Source organism: Leptonychotes weddellii, chromosome 16, assembly GCF_054177405.1.
Source record: "Leptonychotes weddellii isolate Sample4059 chromosome 16, ASM5417740v2, whole genome shotgun sequence".
NCBI lineage: Eukaryota > Metazoa > Chordata > Mammalia > Carnivora > Phocidae > Leptonychotes > Leptonychotes weddellii.
In genome coordinates, this window is record NC_138384.1 from 11,157,402 (window position 1) to 11,182,769 (window position 25,368).

Sequence of the window (25,368 nt, forward strand, 5' to 3'; positions counted from 1 at the left end):
TGCTCAGTGGGGAGTCTGCCTCTCCCTCTGCCCCTCCCCATGCTCGTGCTCTCTCTCAAATAAATAAAATCTTTTTTTTAAAAAGAAGAATGGTGATGTTTGCACAACCTCATGACTATACTAAATACTGCTAGATTACACACTTAAAAGGGTGAATTTGATGGTATGTGAACGACAGGGCAGTGCCATACAAAGTACTGAAGTAAACAGTGACAATACCATGTGACAGATAGGCCTAGAACAGTGCCTGATGTGTAGTTAGCCCTCCATATGAATGAATGAGTGAATGATGAAGTGCCATGAGAGGGAAAGATTATGGTGCTGATGGAAGGAGACAGGTACCAACAGTGATCCTAAGCCAAGGCCTAAAAGATGAGCTGGTGACGAGGCTGGGAATGGGGTTGCAGGGGGAGAAATGTGCTTCAGGAAGACAAGCATGTTCCAAACATGTTCCTAGCATGTTTGAAGGCCTAGAGAACATGGCATCTTCAGGGAACTGAAAGCTGCAGTGGAGCTGATAGGATGTGGGAATTGAAGATGAAGCTAGTCCTCAGAGGCAAACCTGAGGGTCCTAGGAGCCACAGTAGGGAGCATGGACCATATCCTGAGGGGATACGGAGCTCTGGGAAGATTTATCAACATCATTATCAGTACAAATAAGAATGCCCAGTGACTAATGAGCACTGAAGATGTCAAGACTTGAAAAATTAAGAAACTTGCTCCCTCCCCAAATAAAGATCTGTATTTTTCTTAGCTTCTAGATTCATAAAGATACTGGATAGAAACATGAAACAATATGATGTAGTTCCCCTGGGGGGTGGGCAGTGGGAACTGAACGGTGGAGTGACAGGATGCATGACAAAGATTTTGTTTCATCATGTACTTTTTTGTATTTTAGTGTTGGAACCATGTAAATTGAGAGAGACAGAGAGATAAAGTCTACACATGGGCATTAAAGTCACCTGGCTAGTAGGGACAGAGCTGGACTTCTAAGCTTTCCAGTGAACACGCTCATCAAGGAACCTTTGGATGACAAGTTCATTTTCTCTGAATGCTCGTCAATGGGTGAAAAAGAGTAGATCCACTTAACAGCTCTATTTGTTTTCGTAACTTAAGAATTTGCCTTTAAGGTTTATATTCCCGTCTACTGATTATGAGAGGCCAGCCTCTCTCCCACCTGGCACCACGGAACACCTGAGAGCCTGAACTGTGGGTGAAGCCTCGACTCTCCGCAGTGTGATGACACTAGGTTTAGGTGTCCTGTGGGACTCTGGTGGGCAGCCTTTCTCAGGCAGTGCCATTTTTATCTCCTTGTGCACTTATTAAAGAACAAATTTCCTTTGAAATTACAATATTAAAATACAGAGCAGGGAAAGTTCTTCATTCAGTAGCTTGACTCTACCCTTTACATCTTGGGGACAGTGACTCATGGCAGAGCAACAGGCATCCACGGAGACCTGCAGCCTCCGATTAGTTTCATTTTGTCATTTGTTGCGTTGAGAGTCCAGTATGGGCTTTGCTGCAAGTTTCTCCTGTGGATTCTTGGTTCAAAGTTAATGGGTCTGGGGAGGTGTCAAGTCATTTTGGATGCTCTCGATGCAAGACGATCAGATGCAGAAAGGGTCCCCGATAGATTTAGGACTCTGTTTTATTATTTTTTATCTTCCTGCTCTCACTGACCCTGGGTAGAGTTGCTTCCTGGCTGTTCTTCAGCTGTGAAACAGGGTTAATAAACCACTGATCCAACCTACCAGAACTGACAGGAGAAAGGGCTGATAAATTGGGTATTGCCAAAGCATACAAATGCCAGTGCATAATAATGCTACATCTCTGGGAGAATGTAGAGTCTGGGAGGTTCCTGAAAGGTTCAGAAAATGAGGGAAACAGCTAGCTGGGGCCTGCTCCTGAGAAGCCTTGGGAAACCTGTGGCCTCCTTCTTAAGCCACGGCTTTGGAGGGAGGCCCCAGCCCCGCCTCTGGGGGTGGATAAATGTCTCCCAGTAAGAAAATTCCCCCCAGATTTCTCAGAGCTCTTTACATTTGTGTTATTTTGCTGGAAAAGAGAAAACTTAGAGAAACCAGGGCAATGGGCAACCAAATGCACAAAGCGAGGAGCACGAGCATGTGTGCACGTCCACAAATATTTGTTGATTGATGGAGAGGAAAATTACTAGTGGGGCTCAGGGCAGGATTCCAAGATTCCCAGATGTAAAGAGACTGAGGGGTCAGCTAACTCCACATTCTGCAGAAGAGGAAGCGAAGGCCTAGAAAGATAAAGGATCTGAGTTTAAACTTGCAAGGGTAGCTGCTGATAACAGCCAGCCGAAGCCCTGGATTTCTGGGTTGACCATGCACGTCCCCTGCCTTCCTGTGGCGTGGCTGGCAAATGACCTTCTGGAAAGAGCTTGCTTTGGTGATCAGAGCCCTGTAACCTGGTCAGCAAGTTGAGATCTACTTGACAGGGGACCCCCAACAGTCCCCAGTCTCTGATTGAGACAGGACATTCATTCATCTTTGGGTCTCGGAGGCACACAGCAATTGAGGAGCCAGAGAGCTCTAGATTTAGCTCCAGAGTCCCCACTCTTTTGTGGTGACAGTGTGGGTGGGAGATAGAAAAGGAAGGGACCCCGGGGGCAGTATGAAAGGTGCTCATGCTCCTTCTCTCAAAAATTCTACCGGGGCCCTTTTCACATCTAAGAGGGAAAACACTGAAAGAACAGAGAGCACCAAGGACTTGAAACCCGAAGTACTTTCTGTGCCTACGAACCATGACAAGCAGATTTTGAGAACTAGACAAATACGAAGTAAAGAGGTGGGAGTGGGGGAGGGTTGCAGAAATGCTCAGGCGAGGGCAATCCTACCAGTTCCAGTGGGAAACAGATTACCAAGCTATATATAGACAGAGAGCTTTGAAATACCTGTTTCTCTCTCTATCTCCAAAATAAAACTCAAATGCCTAAGCAGGGGCCTTCCTCACTAGCCCTTTCCAGCTTTTTTAGCGTACTTCTTGCTACATCCTGTCATATACCCTTAAGTTATAGCCATACCTGATTATTTGCTGGTCACTTAGCAGGTATTTATCGAGCACCTACTACATCCAAGGCTGTAGGCAAATAAACAAGTAAGAATATGGCATGTTAAACAAATGGATTCATTTATTCCCATGTGACAGCGTGAACGTGCATAGAAAGTATTCTTTATCAGGCGCCTGGGTGGCTCAGTTGGTTAAGCGACTGCCTTCGGCTCAGGTCATGATCCTGGAGTCCCGGGATCGAGTCCCGCATCGGGCTCCCTGCTCGGCAGGGAGTCTGCTTCTTCCTCTGACCCTCCCCCCTCTCATGTGCTCTCTCTCATTCTCTCTCTCTCAAATAAATAAATAAAATCTTTAAAAAAAAAAAAAAGAAAGTATTCTTTATCTTTCCTTCTCTCTGGTCTTGAACCTGGTTTGCAGTTTTTCCCCTTCCTGGGGAGAGCTGAAGCCCTTCTTTCCAGAGCAGCCTTTGGCCTTTTGTGATAGAGAACTGGGAGGAAACTGGGAGGCAAGAAGAAAGGCCACTACAGGAGGGTGAAGGCCAGGGCTAGAGGAGTTTTTAAAGGGCTGCAGTGTGTGAGAATAACTAATAGGTGAAGGGTTTTGAGGAGAACATGTTGTGGTTCTGTATCCCCTTGTGGGTGTAAAGAGGTTACAAGTGAAGACCTTGCATGGTTTTAGAAATTACTTTTGGTTTCACAGAAGGCATCCTTTTCCCCTAGACCGTACTCTGCGGGCCTGAATCTATATGCTTTTCCCGTTCATTAATTGGACAAATAGGGAGTGCCTTGATGTGTAGTCAGCATGCAAGGCTGAATAAAACAGATCTGGTCCCTCTCCTCCCGAAGCTTGAAAATATTTAAACAAACAGATATTGAATTACAAATTGTGATGTGTATTCTGAAGGAAAAGAAAGCAGCACAGGTTTGTGACTGTTTTTGGGGGAACTGCTTTATCTTTGGAACTTATCCCCCCTCTTCACCCTTAAGGGTCTTTGTTCACTTTCAGTGCTGAAATGCTTTTTCTGATAGTGTATTCTATGAAAATGCTAATGTTATACTGAAAATCTTAAATGTCACCTTGTTCAGGATGCCACATCGGGTTTCTTATTTAGGCTGTCCTTTCCCCGCACATTGCTTGCCAGTCTTTTATAAAACCCAATTCATTCTCCCTTGTTGTGTACACTTGTTGTACTGTGACCAACTGTCCCACTTTGTCTGGACGGAAGGGTTTCCTGGGCAAGTTGGTCACCCTAATTTGTTGATATGTCTTTCTTTCCCCATTCCATGCAAGACTCCGGGAAGGAAGGTAATCTTTCTCATCTCTATTCACTCAGGGACTTGTACATAGAAATAGTGGTAATATTAACAAGAGCAAGAGTATTGACTACATTAATGGCCCTGTGCTTAACTCCTTATAAGAACCAAACTAACAAAGTAGGTCATTTCTCCTTTTCATAAAGAAATTGAAGCTAAGCTAGGTAAGCTAAGATTTGAAAGGGTGGGACAGAAGAAGAGAACTCAGCACTCACCACACTGTTAGCACAGTGGTTCTCAAACTTCTTGATCTCAGGATCTCTTTACGCTCTTAAATATTGTTAAGGACCCTCCCCGCCAAACTTTTATGTGGGCTGTATCTACTGATAGTAAGTAACTATTAGGGATTATTATTTATTATTATTATTTTTTATTATCTTTTAAATATTTTATTTATTTGACAGAGAGAGAGAGAGAGAGCACAAGCAGGGGGAGCAGGAGAGGGAGAAGCAGGCTCCCCACTGAGCAGGCAGTCCCATTCCGGGCTCCATCCCAGGACCCTGGGATCATGACCTGAGCCTAAGGCAGACACTTAACTGAGTGAGCCACCTAGGCGCCCCTATTTTTTTTTTTTTAAGTAGGCTCCATGCTGGGCATGGAGCCCAACTCGAGGCTTGAACTAAGGACCCTGAGATCAAGACCTGAGCTGAGATCAAGAGTCCCATGCTTAACCCACTGAGCCACCCAGGCACCACATAACTATTAGAAATTAAAACTGAGAATTTAAAAAATATTTTTTCATGATTTCACTTGAATATTAATGCACATTAATATTAATAATACATTTTGTAAGTAAAAAAATCCGTTTCCTAAAATGAAAAAATTTTAGTGGGAAGAGTGGCAAATCTCTTCAATGTCTGGCTTCATAGAAAACCGCTGGATTCTCTCATCTGCTTCTGACGTTCAGCTTGTTACTATACACTACTGACTCCCTTCGCCAAACCCGCACTCGCGAGCTCTCCGCGAGTTACTCACTCGCTGCTCACCCTCGGACTACGACTCCCGGTAGAGCTTGCGGCACGGGGCGTGTGCCTGCAAAGCTGCGGGGAGCGAGGGTCACTGAGACCGAGTGACGGAAGTGGAGGGGGCGCGCCTGTTTTTTGGGTAGGTGCGGTGCGGCAATTGGAGGAGCTGGTAGAGGGGGCGGAGCCTGTGTTTGGGTCAGCCAATGGTTTGAGGTCTGGCGGAACAGGGGGACGGGGCGTGGCAGGGCTTACTCGCGGGCTGCGTGGGGCTCACCGAGCCCGGGAATGCGGGTTTAGGGGAGTGGAAACGCGCAGTCTTAGGGCGGGGGCGGTCGGGTGCAGGAGATGGCGGCGCGATGGAGCAGCGAGAACGTGGTGGTGGAGTTCCGCGACTCCCAGGTGAGCCGGAGGCCAAATGGAGCCCTCTGGGCATGCGCCCTCATCCGTTCCCCTCCCCCACGCTGCCGGGTCCGTCTCGGGGGTGGCGGAGCGACCCTCCAGCCGGGGCTGGGGAAGAGGGATAAGGGGGTGACCCGGAGCTGTCAGACCCGAGCGGGCGAGGGGAGTCTTGATGACCTTTGGAGGCGGTTGGGGCGGGCACGGACGGGATATGGGGCTTCCCCGCGGGGGTCCGGGGACTAGGGTCTGCCTTGGGACACCAGAGCGCAGAGACTGCGCGCGAGTTAGTGTTGAGGAGAGGCTTCCCAACACCTGGGTGGTGAGCGAGAGGGTTTGCTCTGCGAGGCTGGGTGCTCGAGGCTTAGTGACTTTGGATAAGTCGCAGAACTTCTCTGAGCCTCAGCTGCGTGGAGGTAACCTTCCCTCACAGGACTTTGGAGTGGATTCCATTAAAAGAAACACAAAACTATAAAGTGCCTGTTTCGCAGCTTTAGGTGGCTGCTGATGCTAGAATAGTGGAAAATACCAGATAGGGAATAGGGGTGTGCGGGGAACGTATTGCCCAGGTTCGAATCCCTGGTTCGAAATCCGGGCTCAGCCCTAGCCTGCCATCTCCTCTGAGCGCATCAGCTTTCTCACCTGTCTGAAGGTGAGGGTCGTGCCTGCCTCATAGGGCTGCCGTGAGAATTTTATGATATATATATATATATTTTAAGACTTTATTTGACGGAGACACAGCGAGAGAGGGAACACAAGCAGGGGGAGTAGGAGAGGGAGAAACGGGCTTCCTGTGGAGCAGGGAGGGATCATGACCCGAGCGGAAGGCAGACGCTTAACAACTGTGCCATCCAGGCACCCCGAATTTTATGATATATTGAGGATATGTGGCACAGTGACAGGCACGTGGTTAGCCTCAAGTTACTTTAGCATTTACTAGGGATTTTTTTTTTTAACCATTTTTGTATTTCGTGCCTTCCTAATGCTAGCCCTTATGCTAAGTGATTTATCTACATTTACCTTTTCTAATTCATGAAAGAACCAAGATAAGTCGATGTTATTCCTTTTTTCCAAATGGGGGAGATGATCCCTGTTTGGCTGATCTCAAGTGACTTGGCCAAGGCCTCCCATTATGTGGCCGAATTGGATTTGAATGCAGGCATCTGGCCCCAGGGCTCTTGTTAGTTCTTTGCAGTACTTTGCTTCATATTATAGCAATCTGTCATACAGTAATTTCATAATAAATACCCCATTTCCCCTTCCCCATCACCTGGACAGTGTCTTGGGTGATTCTCTCCATTTATTCAACAAATATTTATTGACTACCTTCTGTGTACCAGGCTTCCATCCACGGATTTATGCAACAAGAATTTACTGAGCCCTTGCTGGAAGAACACTGCACACTGTATCAGTACTCAGGTGATTTGTACTGAAGGCAAATCTGGATTACAACAAGGGGTGATGTGGTTTCTTCTTTCTAAAACTGCATCCCTTTTTTTGCCATAAAGATTAATGAGTGGAGGAGCCACCCACCGGTTTGCTCTGTGGTTCCCTCTGATACATAGCCCCCATGGAGAATTTGAGCAGCAACATTCGGATTAAAGGATTCTAGGGCACTTTGCACTGTCAGCATGGTGTCTCTGGGAGGCCTGCTGTCCCATGGGAGGCGCCAGACTCCTAGGGAAAAAGCACCACATTCCTGTTACCCTTCTTGTTAATTGCTTTCACTGGGGACTGGTAACAGAGTCATGTATAGTTACCTCTGAGCCTATTAATTTGGAAGCTACTAATCTGCAAATGCTTTAATTCTCAGAGAAACCCAGGTAGTCTCTGTACAGAGCTGTAATTGAAGAGACCTGCAGAGAGGGTGCTGACACATATATTAGGATGTATGAAGCAATATTAAATAATTAAGCCTGAACAGCAGTGGTCATAGTAAGAGAACAAAGTAAATTGGGTAATTTAACTGCCTTGCGGGGGCCTCTATTTTTCTTTCTGATTTTTCTATTCAGTTGGAAGGGTACGACTTAGTTTGAATTAGCATGGTTTTGTGGTTGTTTCTGGTGGCAGCTGGAAGGGATCTAGACCCCCTTTATTAACTTTATTCATGTAGAAAGAAAAAATCAAAACTCTTCATATTGTCTTTCTGAAAAGGGAGGACAGAACAATATACTTTTCAAAATCCCCTGCCTCTTCTAAAAATCATTTTTTAAAAAATTAAAGCATTTTGGTTTTTCAGAGAAAAAGCCCAGCCTGAAAGGTGAAATTTTTTTCTGCAGTTTCTACAAGTGTCATTCACTTTTATAAAACCATGCCTTGAGATTTTACTGTCACTCATTAATAGCAAAGAACCTGTGGTACTTGCCAACTACTCTGAAGTGATCCCTGGAATCGATGAATGTTAAGAAAACTTAGAGATAACTTTCTTTTTTTTTTTTTTTTTAAAGATTTTATCCATTTATTTGACAGAGAGAAACACAGCTAGAGACGGAACACAAGCAGGGGGAGTGGGAGAGGGAGAAGCAGGCTCCCGATGCTGGGCTTGATCCCAGGAACCCAGGACCATGACCCCAGCCAAAGTCAGACGCTTAACAACTGAGCCACCCAGGCGCCCCTAGAGATAACTTTCTAGAGCAACAGTCTCCAATAGAATTTTCTGTGATGATGGAAATGTGGCCATTGGACACTTGAAATGGGGCTAGTGCAACTGAGAAATTGCATTTTTAACTTAATTAAAATTGAATTAATTGCCATTTAAATAGCCACTTTATCAAGTGGCTGTGCTATTAGAAAGGGCATTGGAGTTGAAATCGTTTCCCCTGGCAAAGAGGTAAGATGGCGGAATGTGCAGTTCACAAATCTCTAAACCAACGGGAAGAGCAGAAACAGTTCAGAAAGAGATTGTGATGAAGACAGGAATTTGAACTCATAGCAACAGTTTGCTTAATGTCTCCGCTTTGGCATCTGTGGGATGTCTCAAACTCAGTATTCCAAAGTAGCTGGCCCTACTCAGGGACCACTCTCCCTGCACCCTAGCTTTATGCTGCCTTCCAATTCATCCTCCACAGAGCCAGAGCAGTTTTTTTTTTAAACCAGGTTTATTGAAGTATAATTAATGTACAATAAAATTCCCCCTTTTATGTGGACAATTTGTTGAGTTTTGCCAATGTATATAGTCCTGTAACCAGCACCACAGTTAACGTATAGCACTTCCTTTGGCAGCTGCTGAGGTGATTTCTGTAAGACAAGGAATGTACGGTATAGAACCCTTTAAGCCTGGCCTCTCACACTTAACCCAGTGCCTTTGAGATTCACCCATGTTGTTGAGCATCAGTTAGTCTGGTCTTTTTTATTGCCCACCAGTAGTATTCCAGTGTATGGAGAGACCACAGCCTGTATCCATTCACCTGTTTGTGGATATTCAGGTTGCTACCACTTTTTGGCGATTATGATTAAAGCTGTGATAAAATATCAAGTTGATTTTTTTAAAACCTAACTTTAAGACCTAGGGGTGTCTGGGTGGCTCAGTCAGTTAAGCATCTGACTTCAGTTTGGGTCATGATCCCAGGGTCCTGGGATCTTAAAATCTTTTTTAAAAAAATGATGAAAGCCTTAGTGGAGTCTGTAACACTAAAGGGGAAAAGAACTGTACATAAGCACTGTGCTCAGGTTAACAATTTTGAAACCACTGTACGTGTCTTTTGGAATGAACAAGTAAGTAAATGGATGGAGGATGGCAGGGGGACCCAGTTTCTCACAGAGTGGGAGGTTACCGATAAGCAAAGGGTGGAGCCAATGTCACTTGTGATAATGGATTGGAGTAGAAGATGTTAAGTATGAACTCATATTCAGCTTAATATAGATGCCGATGATTACATATGGAAATATTTACGGATATATGTATACACATGGATTAGTACACACGTACATTTCCTGTTTTGTCAGATGAGAGTACCTAGAGGCAACAACACCCCAAGAGCAGTGAGCACATCTAACACCAGATCTTGGTTTCTAATGTCATTCTCCAATAAAAGAAACCAGGGATCCTTAGAGAAATGGCTAATTTGGGGACTACAGCAGGAAATATACATGATAAGAGCTAAGCATCTTGTAGTGCCAGAAAATAAGGAAGTACTGTATATTTAAAACACACAAAATGTCAAATTGACTTTTTGTGTGTGTGTGTTTTTTTTTTTTAAAGATTTTATTTATTTGACAGAGAGACACAGCGAGAGAAGGAACACAAGCAGGGGGAGTGGGAGAGGGAGAAGCAGGCTTTCCCGACCCTGGGATCATGACCTGTGCTGAAGGCAGATACTTAACGACTGAGCCACCCAGGCACTCCTGGTCTACCTTTGTTGGGTTTAATTTGTATTTCCCTGATTACTGATTAAGATAAATATCTTTTCATATATTTAATTGGCTTTGTATTTCTTCCATGAAATGCCTGTGTATGTCTTATGTCCTTTTTTATTGAATTGTCTCTTTTTTATCGATTTGGAAGAATTAAACCTTTTTTTCTGGTTTCTAATCTTCTGTTGGTTACCTGTGTTACAAATATAGTCTCCCTTTTCATTGTCTTTGTATTATCTTCTGATGAACAGAAGTGTATTTTTGATGCAGTTGAATTTATGGATTGTGCTTTTTCAGTCTTCTTAAGAAAAATCTATATCCTGGGTTCATAGAGACATTCTCTAGTAATTTTTTTCTTGCTACTCAATTTCTTGCTTCTTGAAATGAAAAATGAGGCATCTCAGCAGAAAGTGTGTTCCCTGCTACCCTAATGGTGGGTGACTTATTAGTCTCAGCATTATTGTGACTTTTCCAGATAGATAAAAATTGAGGCCTTTTGGGCGCCTGGGTGGCTCAGTCGGTTAAGCGACTGCCTTCGGCTCAGGTCACGATCCTGGAGTCCCGGGATCGAGTCCCGCATCGGGCTCCCTGCTCGGCGGGGAGTCTGCTTCTCCCTCTGACCCTCCCCTCTCTCATGCTCTCTATCTCATTCTCTCTCTCAAATAAATAAATAAAATCTAAAAAAAAAAATATTTTGAATAGGGATGCCTGTGTGGCTCAGTCGGTTAAGCGACTGCCTTCGGCTCAGGTCATGATCCTGGAGTCCCGGGATCGAGTCCCGCACGGGCTCCCTGCTCAGCGGGGAGTCTGCTTCTCCCTCTGACCCTCCCCCCTCTCATGTGCTCTCTCTCATTCTCTCTGTCTCAAATAAATAAATAAAATCTTAAAAAAAAAAAAATTGAGGCCTTTTTTTTTTCTGCTCTAAGTAAACAAAATAACAAACAAAACACAACTTGGTGAATTTTTTAGCTAAGTGGAATGTTATGAATAGTTAATAGTCCAGACGTTTTCCTGGAGCCATCCAGCTTTGGTCCCTGCTTTTCTAGTTTCACTTAAAAGTTCATTTTGGAAACTGTGGGAACGGAAGGGCACAGTAGGGCTGTTTTTGGTGGAAGTGACTGTTATGTTGTGAATCCTGCAAATTATTTGGTTTCTAGAAATTTTGATATGAAAATGCAGTGAAGAATGGGGGAGGAGTAGGGTACAGCCAAGTGTTCGGGGGTTTGGTACTGCAGTGCCAGTGTTAGGATCCAGGTTATGTCATCTCTGCCATGCGATCTTGGGCAAGTTAGTTCCTTTTTTTTTTTTTTTTAAGATTTCATTTATTTATTTATTAGAGAGCGAGCGAGAGAGAAACAGCATGAGAGAGGAGAGGGTCAGAGGGAGAAGCAGGCTCCTCGCTGAGCCGGGAGCCCGATGTGGGACTCGATCCCAGGACCCTGGGATCATGACCTGAGCCGAAGGCAGTCGCTTAACCGACTGAGCCACCCAGGCGCCCGCAAGTTAGTTCCTTTTAAGCCTCAGTTTCTTTATCCATAAAACAAGAATAATAGTATCTACCTGTGTCCAGGATTCCCCACACTATGTCTAGTTTCACTAGGAGGACTCACAGTTGTATTTGCAGTTATGATTTATTGCAGTGAAAGGACACAAAGCAAATTCAGAGTGCGAAAGCACATGGAGTAAAGTCTGGAGGAAACTAGGTGCAAGAGATCTTTTACCATGGAGTCACTCAGGACATGCTTAATTCCTCCAGCATCGAATTATAGCAATACGTAGGAAATGTGACCAGGGAAGCTCATTAGTCTCAGTGCCCAAGGTTTTTATTTGGGGTTGGTCACGTAAGCACCCTGTGGCTAGCGTGAACCACAACTCCACACCCCAGAAGGGCAGCAGGAGCTCAGCATAAACCACGTTGTACACACAGTGTAGGTACAGTGAGCCATTCTTATCAGTTAGGGAATGGTGGGAACACTCCAAATCCCGAGTTCCCAGACACCAGCCAAGAACCAGCCTTGCAAGCAGGCCTTTCTGAGGTGAGCAGTCTCATGCCTGCTCTACTCTTTTCTGCACACCACCTGACAGTTACTGTGACAGTTATATGAGGTAGTCAACACAGAGCACTTAGCACAGTGACCAGCATATGTTAAGTACTTGATACGTGTTAATGATTATGATTATATTAGACAACTTGTGTAAGGAAGCAACGCATAGCCTGACAAAATAGTCTTATGGAGCTGAAAGGACCTTTGGAAGATAGCTCATCCACTTTCTTATTTTACAGATGAGGAACCTGGGACTCAGAAAGGTTAGGTGATTTTCCTAGTCATACCCAATTTGTGCCATTTCAGCTTGCGAGAATGCGAGGATGTTCTCATTTTAAGGAGGGAGACTTCCCCGGGGTGCGTGGATGGCTCAGTTGGTTAAGCATCTGCCTTTGGCTCAGGTCATGATCCCAGGGTCCTCAGCAGGGAGCCAGCTTTTCCTTCTCCCTTTGCCACTCCCCCTATTGTGCTCTCTCTCTCTCTGTCAAATAAATAAATAAAATCTTTAAAAAAAAATAAAGAGTGAGACTTCCCAGAAAGCACCCATTGTGCTGAGTGTGTGAACACAACCTCGGATACAAACCTAGAAGGTATTATATGAGGATGGTTTTAAAAACAGCCTCGGCAGCAGTGTCTGTCTCTGATTTAAAGAGACTGGATCTTGTCATTTGAAATGCTCTGATCCTTTTTATGTCCATTGGTTTTAATTTGTGATTTTATTCTATGAGATCTGATAGTTACATTACAGTCGTTGCTCAGGCATGTGACAAACTGATTTTGGGGACCTGACCTAGCTCTGACTTGTGTTGATTGGATGTTTCCCATTTTGCATCATGTGGAAGGATGAACAGGCAAAGTGTTTTCATATTTTTGAACAGCTCTTTCTAATTCAGCTGGGGTTGAAAGAGGAAGAGTTGATTTCTTTCCTAGTCCCTTCAAATCGAGATTTTGTTCTGCAGATAGCAGTGGTCTCTATAGAGGGGCTTTCTTCTGCATTGAATCAGGGTAGAAAGATAGTCTCATGAAGCTGTATATTACAGATTTTTCCCAGAGAGATAAACTTTCTGAGAGAATCATTGTGTTTGTACGAAAATTGAACTGTAAATCCGAAATGGATTGGTAATGCAGTCCATCTCCAAATTCATTGTCACCTGACCATTGTAAAGTATCCTACCTGTCGTTGTCTAAAAGATGAAAATGTTATAGCATAAGCCTTTTATCGGTAGCAGTTTTATTGAGATATAGTTGACACATCGTATAATTAACTTGCTTGAAGTGTACACGATTCAGTGGGTTTCAGTGTACTCACAGAGGGAAACCAGTACCACCATCATTTTTAGAGCATTTTCCTCACCCCAAGAAGAAACCTTGTACCCTTTAACCGTCAGCATCCAGTCTTCCAGCTACCCCAGCCTTAAGCAATCACTGTTCCGCTTTCTTCTCTATAGATGTGCCTATTAGGACGTTTCATAGAAATGGAATCACATAGTATGTGGTCTTCGTGATTAATTTATTTTACTTATTTATTTATTTTTTTTAGAGAGAGCACGTGCGTGAGGGAGTTGGGGGAGGACCAAAGGGAGAGGGAGAGAGAATCTCAAGCAGACTCCCTGCTGAGCGTGGAGCCCGAGGAAGGGCTCCATCTCATGACCCTGAGATCACACCCTGAGCCGAAATCAAGAGTCTGGCACTCAACCGACTGAGCCACCCAGGTGCCCCTCACTTAGTTCTTCTTTTTTTTTTTTAAAGATTTTATTTATTTATTTGAGAGAGAGAGAGCACATGAGAGGGGGGAGGGTCAGAGGGAGAGGCAGACTCCCCGCTGAGCAGGGAGCCCGATGCGGGACTCGATCCCGGGACTCCGGGATCATGACCTGAGCCGAAGGCAGTCGCTTAACCAACTGAGCCACCCAGGCGCCCTCACTTAGTTCTTCTTAAGGTTCATCCATATTGTAGTATGTAGCAGAAGTTCAGTCTTTGTTGTGGTCGACTAATATTTCATTGTAGGGATATATCACATTTTGTTTATCCATTCATCAACTGTTGGACATTTGGGTGGTTTCTGCTTTTTGGCTGTTAGGACTCATGCTGCCATGAACGTTTCTGTACAAGTTTTTGTGCAGCATAAACTTTTAAGACCTATGTTGTGTCTGGTAGCTCGCATTTATTCAGTACATACCATGGGCTGTGCCAGGCATTGTACTAGTGAGTTGATTTTTTTTTTTTAAGATTTTATTTATTTATTTGACAGAGAGATAGAGAGAGAGAACAAGCAGGCAGAGAGGCAGGCAGTGGGAGAGGGAGAAGCAGGCTCCCCGCCGAGCAGGGAGCCCGATGCGGGGCTCGATCCCAGGACCCTGGGCTCATGACCCGAGCTGAAGGCAGCCGCTTAACCGACTGAGCCACCCAGGCGCCCCTAGTGAGTTGATTTTTACTTGTAAGCAATTGAGGTCAAATGGAGGAGATGTATCAGTAAATAGAGGATTATTATAAAGTATCCCAAGTACTGTGTAAAGATAAGCTTTGAGTACTATGGAAGCACAAGGGAAGCACAGGTGACCCACTGGGTGTGTACAAGAGGGATGGGTCAGAATAACTTTCTGGGATGAGCCTGCACTGAATCCTGAAGGACAAGAGGGAATTGGCTAGGTGAAGAAGGGAGAGAAGTGTTATCCAGGCAGAGGAAGTAGCGGGTGTGGGGGTCCAGAGGTGAGAGGGTGGTGTTTGCTTGAATTTGGAGGTCTAGAGGGAATTCATAATAAAGAATTTATCATCGCGGGGGTGTTGGGATGGGGTTGGAAGGTGAGAGACGTGAGTCAGGCTGTGGAAGTGAGACGAAGAGAGGTCTAAGTGATCTTTACGCTCATGCTAAGGGTGTTGTCCTTCACCTGTGGACTGTGGGAGCCACTGAAGTAGCATGAGCAAGCAAGCAAGGGAATTCTCTCTCTCAGCCATCACTGGGGCTCTGCTCCCTCTCCTGCAGTGGGATCATGTGGCTCCCGTGGTTCTTAACCCCCTGACTCCCAGACTTAGCATCTCTCAGCTGCTCCCTGCCTGGTGCCCTAAGGTGGGGAAGCCTCCAGGGGGGACTCCTGTCCCCCCGCCCTGGAGCACCAGCTTTACTCTGGTTAGGTGCCCTTCTCTTCCTCTCCATTCTCCCTTTGGGACAGCCGAGCATGACCCTCCTTAATGTGCTATGAACATGATGTTGGCCCTTTTTTCTGGGATAGGAGTAGGGACACATCTGTTAGGTGGGCTTTTGTGTCTTATTTTTTAAAAAGAACTTCCTCTGATAAGGTGATATGGTGAGTTATGATACTCTATTTGCAGTTTTGGCTCCTGGGTTTTTTCTGTGTGGTTTTTAAACACTGAGAATATTGTTATGTAAATACACATCATTTACTTGTAGATAAAATGAAATAAGCAACTCTCTGTATAAAAGTTTTTCTGTGTTTTGGATGGATTCTGGAGGTGCAATTTTTGAGTCAAAGCCTTGACTTTTATTATCATCATTGTTATTACCAGGCCACTCTCTGTTAACACTGTACCACAAACTTAGCGGCTTTAAACAATACCCATTTATTAGCTCACAGTTCTCTGGGTCAGAAGTCCAGGCATTGCTTGGCTCATTTCTGTGTTTAGAGTCTTCTAAGCTGAAATCCGGGTGTCAGTTGTCTGGGTTGTCATCTGGAGGCTCAGTTGCCTAAGGAAGAATCTACTGAGGCTCATTCAGGTTGTTGGCAGAATTCAGTTCCTGGGGGTTATAGGACTGAGGCCCGTCCCTGTTTTCTTTTTCTTTCTTCCTTCCTTTCCCTCCCTCCCCTCCTTTCTTTCTTTTTTTTTTTTTTAAAGATTTTATTTATTTATTTGACAGAGAGAGACACAGCGAGAGAGGGAATACAAGCAGGGGGAGAGGGAGAGGGAGAAGCAGGCTTCCCGCGGAGCAGGGAGCCCGATGCGGGACTCGATCCCAGGACCCTGGGATCATGACCTGAGCCGAAGGCAGACGCTTAATGACTGAGCCACCCAGACGCCCCTCTTTCATTTTTTTAAGTAAGCTGTACTCCCAACATGGGGCTTGAACTCATGACTCCCAAGATCAAGAGTCACATGCTCTACCAACTAACTGAGTCAGAGCCAGGCGCCCCTTTTTAAAAAAATTGTTTATTTATTTAAAATAGGATTGATGTCTTTTATTTTATTATTTTTGAATTTATTTATTTATTTTTTAATAATCTCTACACTCAACATGGGGCTCAAACTCATGACCCCAAGATCAAGAGTTGCATGCTCTTTCCACTCAGCCAGATGAGTGCCCCATCCCTTTTCTCTTTCTTTCTTTTCTTTCTTTCTCTTTCTTTCTTTTTCTTTCTTTCTTTCTTTCTTTTTTAATTTATTTGACAGAGATAGCAAGAGAAGGAACACAAGCAGAGGAGTGGGAGAGGGAGAAGCAGGCTTCCCTCTGAGCAGGGAGCCTGATGCGGGGCTGGATCCCAGGACCCTGGGATCATGACCTGAGCTGAAGGCAGACACTTAATGACTGAGCCACCCAGGCGCCCCTCCTTTTTTTTTTTTTTTTTTAAGATTTATTTTATTTGTTTATTTGAGGGAGGGAAAGAGAGCACCCAAGAGCGGGGTTGGGGGGTTGGGGGGAGGGCAGAGGCACACTCAGCATGGATCCCACAACTGTGAGATCTTGACTTGAGCTGAAATCAAGAGTCAGACACCTGACTGACTGAGCCACTCAGATGCCCCTAGGTCCCTGTTTTCTTGCTGGTTGTAATTTAGGGGTCATTTTCAGGGCCTTGCTGTGCGGTCCCACCTTCTCCACAGCTAGCAAATCTTCCTCATGTTAAATGCCTCAGCTAGCAAATCTTCCTCATGTTAAATGCCTCACCCTTAGAATCTCTGACTGCCTCTGTCTCTGACCTCTAGACCTAGATTTAAAGGGCTGATGGGATTGGGTTTCTCTGTCTCCCCACAACCCTCAAGAACTTTTCATCATCTCAAACAGAAACTCTGGGGGCGCCTAGGTGGCTCAGTCGTTAAGCGTCTGCCTTTGGCTCAGGTCATGATCCTGGGGTCCTGGGATTCAGTCCTGCATCTGGCTCCCTGCTGCTTCTCCCTCTCCCCCCTGCTGCCCTCCCTGCTTGTGCTCTCTCTCTTTCTGTCAAATAAATAAAATCTTTAAAAAAAAAATTCAAACAGAAACTCTGTACTCATTAAACGGTAACTCCCCATTCCCCACTCCCTGCCTCCTCTATTCTTTCTGGTTTTATGAATTTACCTATCTGAGATACCTCATGTAAGTGGAATCATGCAATATTTGTTCTTTTGTGCCTGGCTTGTTTCACTTAGCATAATATTTTCAAGGTTCATCCATACCATAGTATGTAGGCCATTGTATGTGTATACCATGTTTTGTTTAGCCATTCACCTGCTCATGGCCATTTGGGTTGTTTCAGGACTCTATATCTTAAGGTCAACTGATTTGGGTCCTTAATCACGTCTGCTAAATCCCAGAATATTGGAGCCGTTTTCTGTTGCTGTCTACCACACACCCTCTAGAAAGATTGTACTACCTCTAGTTGGAGGAACCATCTTGCCTTCTTTCATACCTTTGTCTCTAAATTGTTCAGAAGAGTGTGGAAATTGCATCTCATTCACTGCCTGCCTTTCCAGCTGGGTTTTTCTCTGCTCACGACTCTAGTGGGATGAAGGATGCATAACAATCACTTTTTAGCCTCCAGTGAGAGCGCTCTGGCTTCTCGTCCCCGATATTACCTGTGACATATTTCTGAGGATGTATGAGAGTGTGCAGTAATATCCTGAGAATGCAGCAGGATTTGGACTTGTCCAAATAAGAGAATTTAGGGCTATAACTGCCATGATTAAAGTCAGCCTCATGCTTCAGCTGAATGTAAATTCTTTTGATTCAGTCTGGTCTTTTGGGAATTGGACATTGGATCCTGAAAAGATGGTGCTCCCTAGGAACTGGGAGACCTGGGAAATGGAAATCATTAGAATGTGCTAGAAATCTCAGATTAAATGGGAGCTGAGCATCTCAATAACAAGACTATGACCATAGATTCAGCACGGGTGGTGTTTGAATATTACCACTTGCCATTTGGCTTGGAGGAGGAGCCATGGCCTTTGGAAGGGCATGGGGGTGGGGTGGTGTGGGGTGGTGTGTGTGTGCATGTGTGATGTCCTAGGTTAAGTTTTGCTTGGAAGGGGCTCTGTTAGCTCTGAGGTAGTTAGATTCCCTAAGGGTCTTAGATTATGTCTTCTCAATTTAGAATATGCCAGCTTGCTTGTGGGTAATCCTGGTATCGGGGAACAGATAGCAACCACCCTATTGTGGCAGGTGAGTGTGAGATTGGGTGAGGATTAGAAGGGGGTAAAAGCGTCCCCTGTAAGCAACGGATCCTACCTGCCAGTTGGGGACTTAGCTGGGCCATAGGAAGAGGAAGACCCTGAGGTGACTACCTGTGTGTCTTCTCCAACCTAAGCTGGCTTCGCGGGCAAAACTGAACGTGTGTTCTCTCTCTCAGGCAACTGCAATGTCTGTGGACCGTCTTGGGCAGCATGCTGTGCTTTCCGGGTAAGTGAGCTTGCAGCATTCCCCTGCTGCGATTTCTGGGAAGAAACTGCAAATAAGGAGGTTTCTGGGAAGTTGGAAAATACTCTTTCTCTTTAAGGATTGTGGTCATAGGGCTTTGTTCTGCTCTCCTAGTGACCTCGGGGGGGTACTTAGAGGGATTGTTTGGCATTTATTTTTGTCTCTGCCCTAACATGTAAGCAGTAAAATTCCTTTTAAATTTTAGTGACTGGTACTTTGGTCTTAGAATTGCAGTTTTCTGTGTATTGCCCGGACTCTGTAGGTCTGCTGTGGTCTCACAGGTAGTTACCAGGATTGAGGGCATCTGGGTCCTAGTTTGGCATTGCCATTTACTGTGAGTCCCGGGACACTTATCCACTCGGCCTCCCTGGACTTCGGTTTTCTTGTGAAGGAATTTGATTTCGTTATGAAGAAATCAAGCTACATAATTTCTGTGGTGTCTTCTGGCCCAGCATTTTTAAGATTCTGACAACTAAGCGCCATCCCAACATTTGCTCATCACTCCGCCATGGTACCAGTGTGCTGCTACTTAATGGCCAGAATCTCCCCTCGCCTTTCATATTCACGACCTCTCTGAGTTTGCTGTATTTTCATTAACTTAGTTGTTTATGAACCCATTTATCAGTTTTTTTTTAACTAATCTCTCCACCCAACATGGGGCTCGAACTCACAACCGGGAGATCAAGAGTCACATGCTCTACTAACTGAGCCAGCCAGGTGCCCCCAAACCCACTTATAGATTAATGAATTATCTTCTATTTCATTGTTTTATTTTGAAATAATATTTTAATTTACCTTAAATGTAGCAGACATTTAAATAATTAAAAAGGCTATGCAGTGAGAAGTAAGTTTTCCTTCTTCCTTTTGACCCCCTCCCCAGAGACAGTTACCATTACCATTTTCTTACGTCATACTGGATGCACAGATAAGGAGCAATTGGTATGTCTCTTTACTGCCGCCTCTGCGCTCAGTTAGGAAAAAAAAAAACAGCTTTATTGAGATAAAATTCACAGATCATGCAGTTTATCCATTTAAAGTGTGCAAGTCAGTGGTTTTGGGGATATATTATTCATTAACTACTCAGTTTTTAAACCTGGTTTTTTAAAATCAAGGAAATACATATATATAATTGAAAAAGTCAGTATAGCATTACAAGGATTATATTGTCAGACAGCAGAATCCTACCTCACCTTTTCCTTACCTCTGATCCCACTCATTAGAAACAACTAATTGAGACTCTTTTAGCTTTTTCTTTGGGGTTGCCTCCATTGTTCCAAATAGTACACATATACTCGGTATCTTGATTTATCCATCATAGATATAACAAATTGACTTCTTTTTTTTTTTAAGATTTTATTGCTTTATTTGACAGAGAGAGACACAGCGAGAGAGGGAACATAAGCAGTGGGAGTGGGAAAGGGAGAAGCAGGCTTCCCGCTGAGCAGGGAGCCTGATGTGGGCCTCGATCCCAGGACTCTGGGATCATGACCCGAGCTGAAGGCAGACGCTCAACGACTGAGCCACCCAGGTGCCCCAAAACAAATTGACTTCTTAAAATAGATGAGGATTTAGCACTTTTATTTTCCTCTGTGTGTCCCTTACATGACCTCCCCCCTCCTTCCAATTTAGTTATATAACCGTTTTTGGGCTGAATCAGTATTTGGGGTTCTTTTCTCAGAGTAATTTTGAAAGGTCCTATACCATTCTGATTCTGGACTTTGTATGTGACCTATTTTTTGTCTTTGGAAGCTTTCAAATGCTATCTTTGTCTCTAGTGTTACTTGTACCTCCAGGTATGTGAAATTTTTACTGTGATTGCCTTGGTGTATGTCTTTTTTTCATTCATTGTGCTGGGCACTTGGAGAGCCCCTCTTTTTTATGCATCATTCCTTGTTTTATCTAAACAGAAACGTAATATATACTTGGCATCATGTGGTCATATTAACAACCATAAAATACAGAGGTGCTAAGGGATAACTGTGTCTCAAATGTTAGACTTTTCTGCATTCACTGATGTGGCTATTGTTATTTGTAGCATCCTAGGAGGGAATGGGATCACTTCACTGGAAGTCAGGCAAGCTTTCCTGTTTTGGTGTGCTCTTAGATACATATATATCCATCTTATTTTTCAACATAATCTTAAAGGTTCACCATTTCGTATTCTTACATTGAACTTGAAAATATATAAAGTATGGGGGCGCCTGGGTGGCTCAGTTGGTTAAGCGACTGCCTTCGGCTCAGGTCATGATCCTGGAGTCCCTGGATCGAGTCCCGCATCGGGCTCCCTGCTTGGCAGGGAGTCTGCTTCTCCCTCTGACCCTCCCCCTCTCTCATTCTCTCTCTCAAATAAATAAATAAAATCTTTAAAAAAAAAAAAGAAAATATATAAAGTATGTACTTAAGTGAACTGCTCAAGTAAATTTACAAATATATACGCCCATGCGATCCCCATTCAGATTAAGATCCAGAGTAATTTTTAGCACTGTTGGAAGGCCCTTTCATTCTGGAAGTCTGTGTCTTCCAGTTTGGAGAAGTTTTCCTGTACTGCGTCTTTGGTAATTTCCACCCCTCTACTTCCTGCTCTCATTCTTTCTGGAGCTGCTCCTAGTCCTATTTGGATATCCTATGTGAATTTTCTTTTGGTCCTTTTTGTTTCGCATTCTGGGAGTTTCCTTCAGCTTTAACTTCCCACTCTTCGATCAGATTTCTTTATTTCGGTTATGCTTTTCATTTCTAGGAGCTCTCTCTTGTTCTCTGTTCTTTACCTTGTCTTCTTTTACCTCTCTGACAATGTTCATTCTAGGTTTCTTCTTTCCTCTGCACTACTTATTTCCTTTTTTTCTTTCGATCATGTTGGTGCCTGTCTTTCATGTTTCCTCTGGTGACTGATACTCACTGGCTCTCTGTTACTGTCCAAGAGTGATCAGTTTACATGTGTGACGGTGGGGTTCACTGGAGGGAGATCAGGTGGGAACCAGACCCCTTTTTTTGGCGGGCACCCAGATGTTGTTATTTCCTGGGTTCTGTGTTGTTAACTTGTTTGCTTTTGTTTTTTTCTTGGGCTGGTCATTTTCCCCTGAGAAGAATCCTCTTGTCACTTGTTGTCTCAAGACGAAAGCTCAGTGTTGTGAGTACTGAGTAGAGCAGAGGCCGGGAGGCCTCACACCCCACCTCAGTGCCCTGTTTTAAGTACAGCTCCTCATCCTCACACGCTGCTATGCCTTTTGTCCCAGGCCTGGGGCTCCCGTCAAGTAGTTTCTCTAAAGCACGTCCCCCCCTCAAGCCGGGTGAAGGAGAGGTGGTCACCTGGCTCTCTGGGGTGTGCATAAACCACTCTCCTTAGTGCTCTTTCAAACCATGCTTGTTCTGTTCTGCGTTTGGTTCTGCAGCCTCTCTGTTCCCCTTGCCCGTAGGCCAAAGCCTCCAGCTCCTGGGCTCGCTTGAGTTCTGCAGCGTGAATCAGCTTCCCTCTCATTCACATCCCCTTTGCAGGCATGTGGGTGTTTGCTTTCTTTCCATCAGTTACCATTTGTCCTTGTGCTCTTCACTTCCTCTCTCTTTGTCTTTGTCTTTGTCTTTGTGGGTTTCTGTGTTTTACGTTTTTACTCTTACTTTCGTGGGTCTTCATGGAGGAATGAAGATACACATGTATGTTCGATCAGATGTGTTTATCCTGAAGTGCTTGCTTTCTGTGGGTCTCCCTTTGCTCTGTCATGCCTCTGACCTTCCCTCTTGACTCGCGCCCCACATGGATAGCTCTCGGCCTTTTTTCCTGTTGTTGGTGCTAATGGAAAGATGCCATCCTCCCTGCTACAGGATCAGGTGATTCCTTCAGAGGGGGTCAGAGATTCTAGATCTTTGTTCTGCACCAGAAGTTCCGGAAGTTCTGTGAATTTGGGTCTTGCCTGTGTTTTCCTGCTTCCCCCCTAAGCCTCTCTTGTCGGGTTTCTGCTAGAGTTTGACGTGCCATTTTAACTTGCATTTCCTATCTCCTCTGAGCAGGGATGATTAATCTTTTTCTTCATCGAGCCCACCTATCCTCAGTGATACCCAGGAGCTTGGCGTGTTCTCTAACGACAGCTAATGGCTGCTGAGATGTCGATTCACACACCAAGGATTTTTCACTTAAAGCAAAGGGAAGATAGGTGAACACAGGACACTCCTGTTTTCAGAGCCTTTATATTGATTGGCACCTTGAACATTATCAGTGCTTAATATGTTATATTCACTATTACTTTATTGGTTACTATTTCCTTCCCAACAGACTTAATTTAGTTGCTTTCACCAGGTCGGCAACTTGTAAGGGAATTTGAGATTTTCTCCTGGATAGTTGACCAAGAGATGAGTGATGTGTGTAGCGCACGTTTACTGAATGCAGAGCACTGTGCCTGGTGAGGAGAGACCTGCAGAGATTGGAGACACGGTCCCTACTCCAGCCAGTTGGCTCGGGACCGAAGCCTTACCATCAGTAGTTGTACTACAGAGATAAATGCTACCCTCACAAAGCAAACTGCATAGTAGGAGTAGTGTGGACACAGGGACCAACCCTAGTGGGGCGATTGGGAAACACCAGAGAGGCTTGGTGCTGAGTCCGGTGGGCAGATGTCAGACTTCCAAGGATCCAGGGGGAAGGCCATGTCTGAAGACAGGCTCGCACAGGGATGTGGCTCCCTCTTGTCTGTCGTATGCCTTTCCGAGTAGATGAACGTCATACACATCTGGGGTTTTTTTGAGCGCTGTTTGCAAACCATATGTAATTCCAAATGTACTTTTCCAAATGTCTTAATGCTAATGCTGTTACATCGTTATAATGTTGATGTTGTTTTCCTAGCCGCCGATTCTTATACATCGTTAATCTAGATGCCCCTTTCGAAGGTCACCGAAAGATCTCTCGCCAGAGCAAATGGGACATTGGAGCTGTGCAGTGGAACCCTCATGACAGCTTCGCACACTATTTTGCAGCTTCGGTGAGCTCATTTAAGCAGTGCAGGAAAAGGCTTTTAAAAGTGTGAGCTGGGGCCAGTAGGTCTATGTTCTATGTAGAAAAGAGAATGTAACCATCACTTCTCAGGCAGAGAAGAAGTATGGATGGTTCTAGAAGGAAGATTGAGGCAAATTACTGACATATATATACATATGCGTGCATGTGTGTGTTTCTAGATGTGATGAGCAGATTTGCTGGCATTTGTGGTGTCGGATCTTGTGTTTCTGTGGCTCCAGATTTTGAAAGGGAAATGAGTAGATGCCTCCATTTCTGTGTGTGATAAGAACCTGTTTTCACTGGCAGGAAGGTAACTGGCCAGTGACTGTGATGTTCATTGCTTTCAGAGGGATCAGAGGACTCCACACACCCTTCCACTCAAAGGAAGGGATTCTGTCTTGATTGGGATTCATTAGATCAGCTAACCCCCTGAGATTTTATGTTCCTGTTTATATGTGAATTTTTCCAGGGAAAAGATGCATACGTTTTATTAGGTTTTCGAAGGGATTCACGACTGAAGAAGGATCTGGGCTAGATCATCTCTGGGATCTTTCGCCAGATTCTCTATTAGCATCCTATTCTCCTAGAACAATTAGAAATCTACGCCTTTGGCTCCTTTTGCACTGGGCCGGGAGGACGGTATTTAAAAGAACCCGTCTTATCATCCAGGAGATGCTACCATTCACGGCGCTGTCTGGGTCTGTTCTTACCAGAAATGACAGTCTGAGAGAGGAAAGCGTCTGAGGAAAAAGAAAGAAGAGCAACGCTGTCAGCTTCAGAAGGAACAAAAAGCTGCTCTTCCCTGTCATTTCCAAAATAGAATCTGACTGTCTGACTCTCACCATAGACGTCTGAGGTGGAGCTGGTTTAGGGGACTGTTCTGAAGGAGAAGGGAGGGCCAGTCTCCTGCTTTTCCATTCCCAACCCTTTTCCTGTATGTTAGGAGCAATGCTCTTTTTGTTGGCTTATACCTCTAGGACTCTCTCTCCCTCTCACCCTCAGCCCCTGATCATTTGACATTTGGTCCCGGGGTCCTCAGCCTTGGCACTAGTGACATCTCAGGCCAGATAATTCTTTGTGGCAGGGGCTGTCCTGTGCATTGTGAGAGATCACGCAGCATCCCTGGCCTCTGTCTCCAAGTCCCCGTCTCCTCCTTGCCCTCCCCGTATTCATGACAACCAAAGATGCCTCTAGACATTGTTAAATGTCCCTGGGAAGCAAAATCGCCCCTGATTAGAAACCACTGCTTTAGGCTGACCAGTCAGTACTTGGCCCGAGTGGATTAACACTACATTTGTTTATAAGTGGTGAGATAACCCTTTTTTTGGGGGGGCAATTGTTTTCTTTTCTTTTCTTTTTTCTTTTTATTTTTTTGACATTCACTTTAAAATGGACAATTTAATGTCACTTACTACATTCACAATGTTATACAACCATGCCCCTCTCTAGTTCCCAAACATTTCCATCACTCCAAATTAAAACCCCTTATCATTCAGCAGTTTCTCCGAATTCTCCCTCCCCACAGCCCCTGGCGACCACCAGTCTGTGCTCTGTCTCTGTGGATTTATCTGTTCTGGATATTTCCTATAATTGGAACCATACAATACATGCCTTTTGTCTCTGCCTTCTTTATCTCCGTTGTAGCATGAATCAGTGCTTT

The 25,368-nt window shown here is 44.7% G+C and overlaps 1 protein-coding gene across 7 annotated transcripts in view; it reads left to right on the forward strand.

Moving 5' to 3' along the window:
* The first annotated feature begins 5,552 nt into the window (after positions 1 to 5,552).
* WDR59 (WD repeat domain 59) overlaps positions 5,553 to 25,368 on the forward strand; it is an 81,024-nt gene continuing 61,208 nt past the window's right edge. For 4 of the 7 annotated variants that reach the window (XM_081807361.1, XM_081807363.1, XM_081807362.1 and 1 more), the window contains exons 1-3: positions 5,553 to 5,710; positions 18,660 to 18,709; positions 23,559 to 23,694. In XM_081807361.1, the coding sequence (XP_081663487.1) occupies positions 5,657 to 5,710; positions 18,660 to 18,709; positions 23,559 to 23,694 (240 nt within the window). In that variant the 5' untranslated portion in view covers positions 5,553 to 5,656. Of the gene's footprint in view, positions 5,711 to 7,050; positions 7,166 to 18,659; positions 18,710 to 23,558; positions 23,695 to 25,368 lie in introns of those variants that run through there. The other 3 variants (XM_081807366.1, XM_081807367.1, XM_081807364.1) reach the window with 3 other exon arrangements.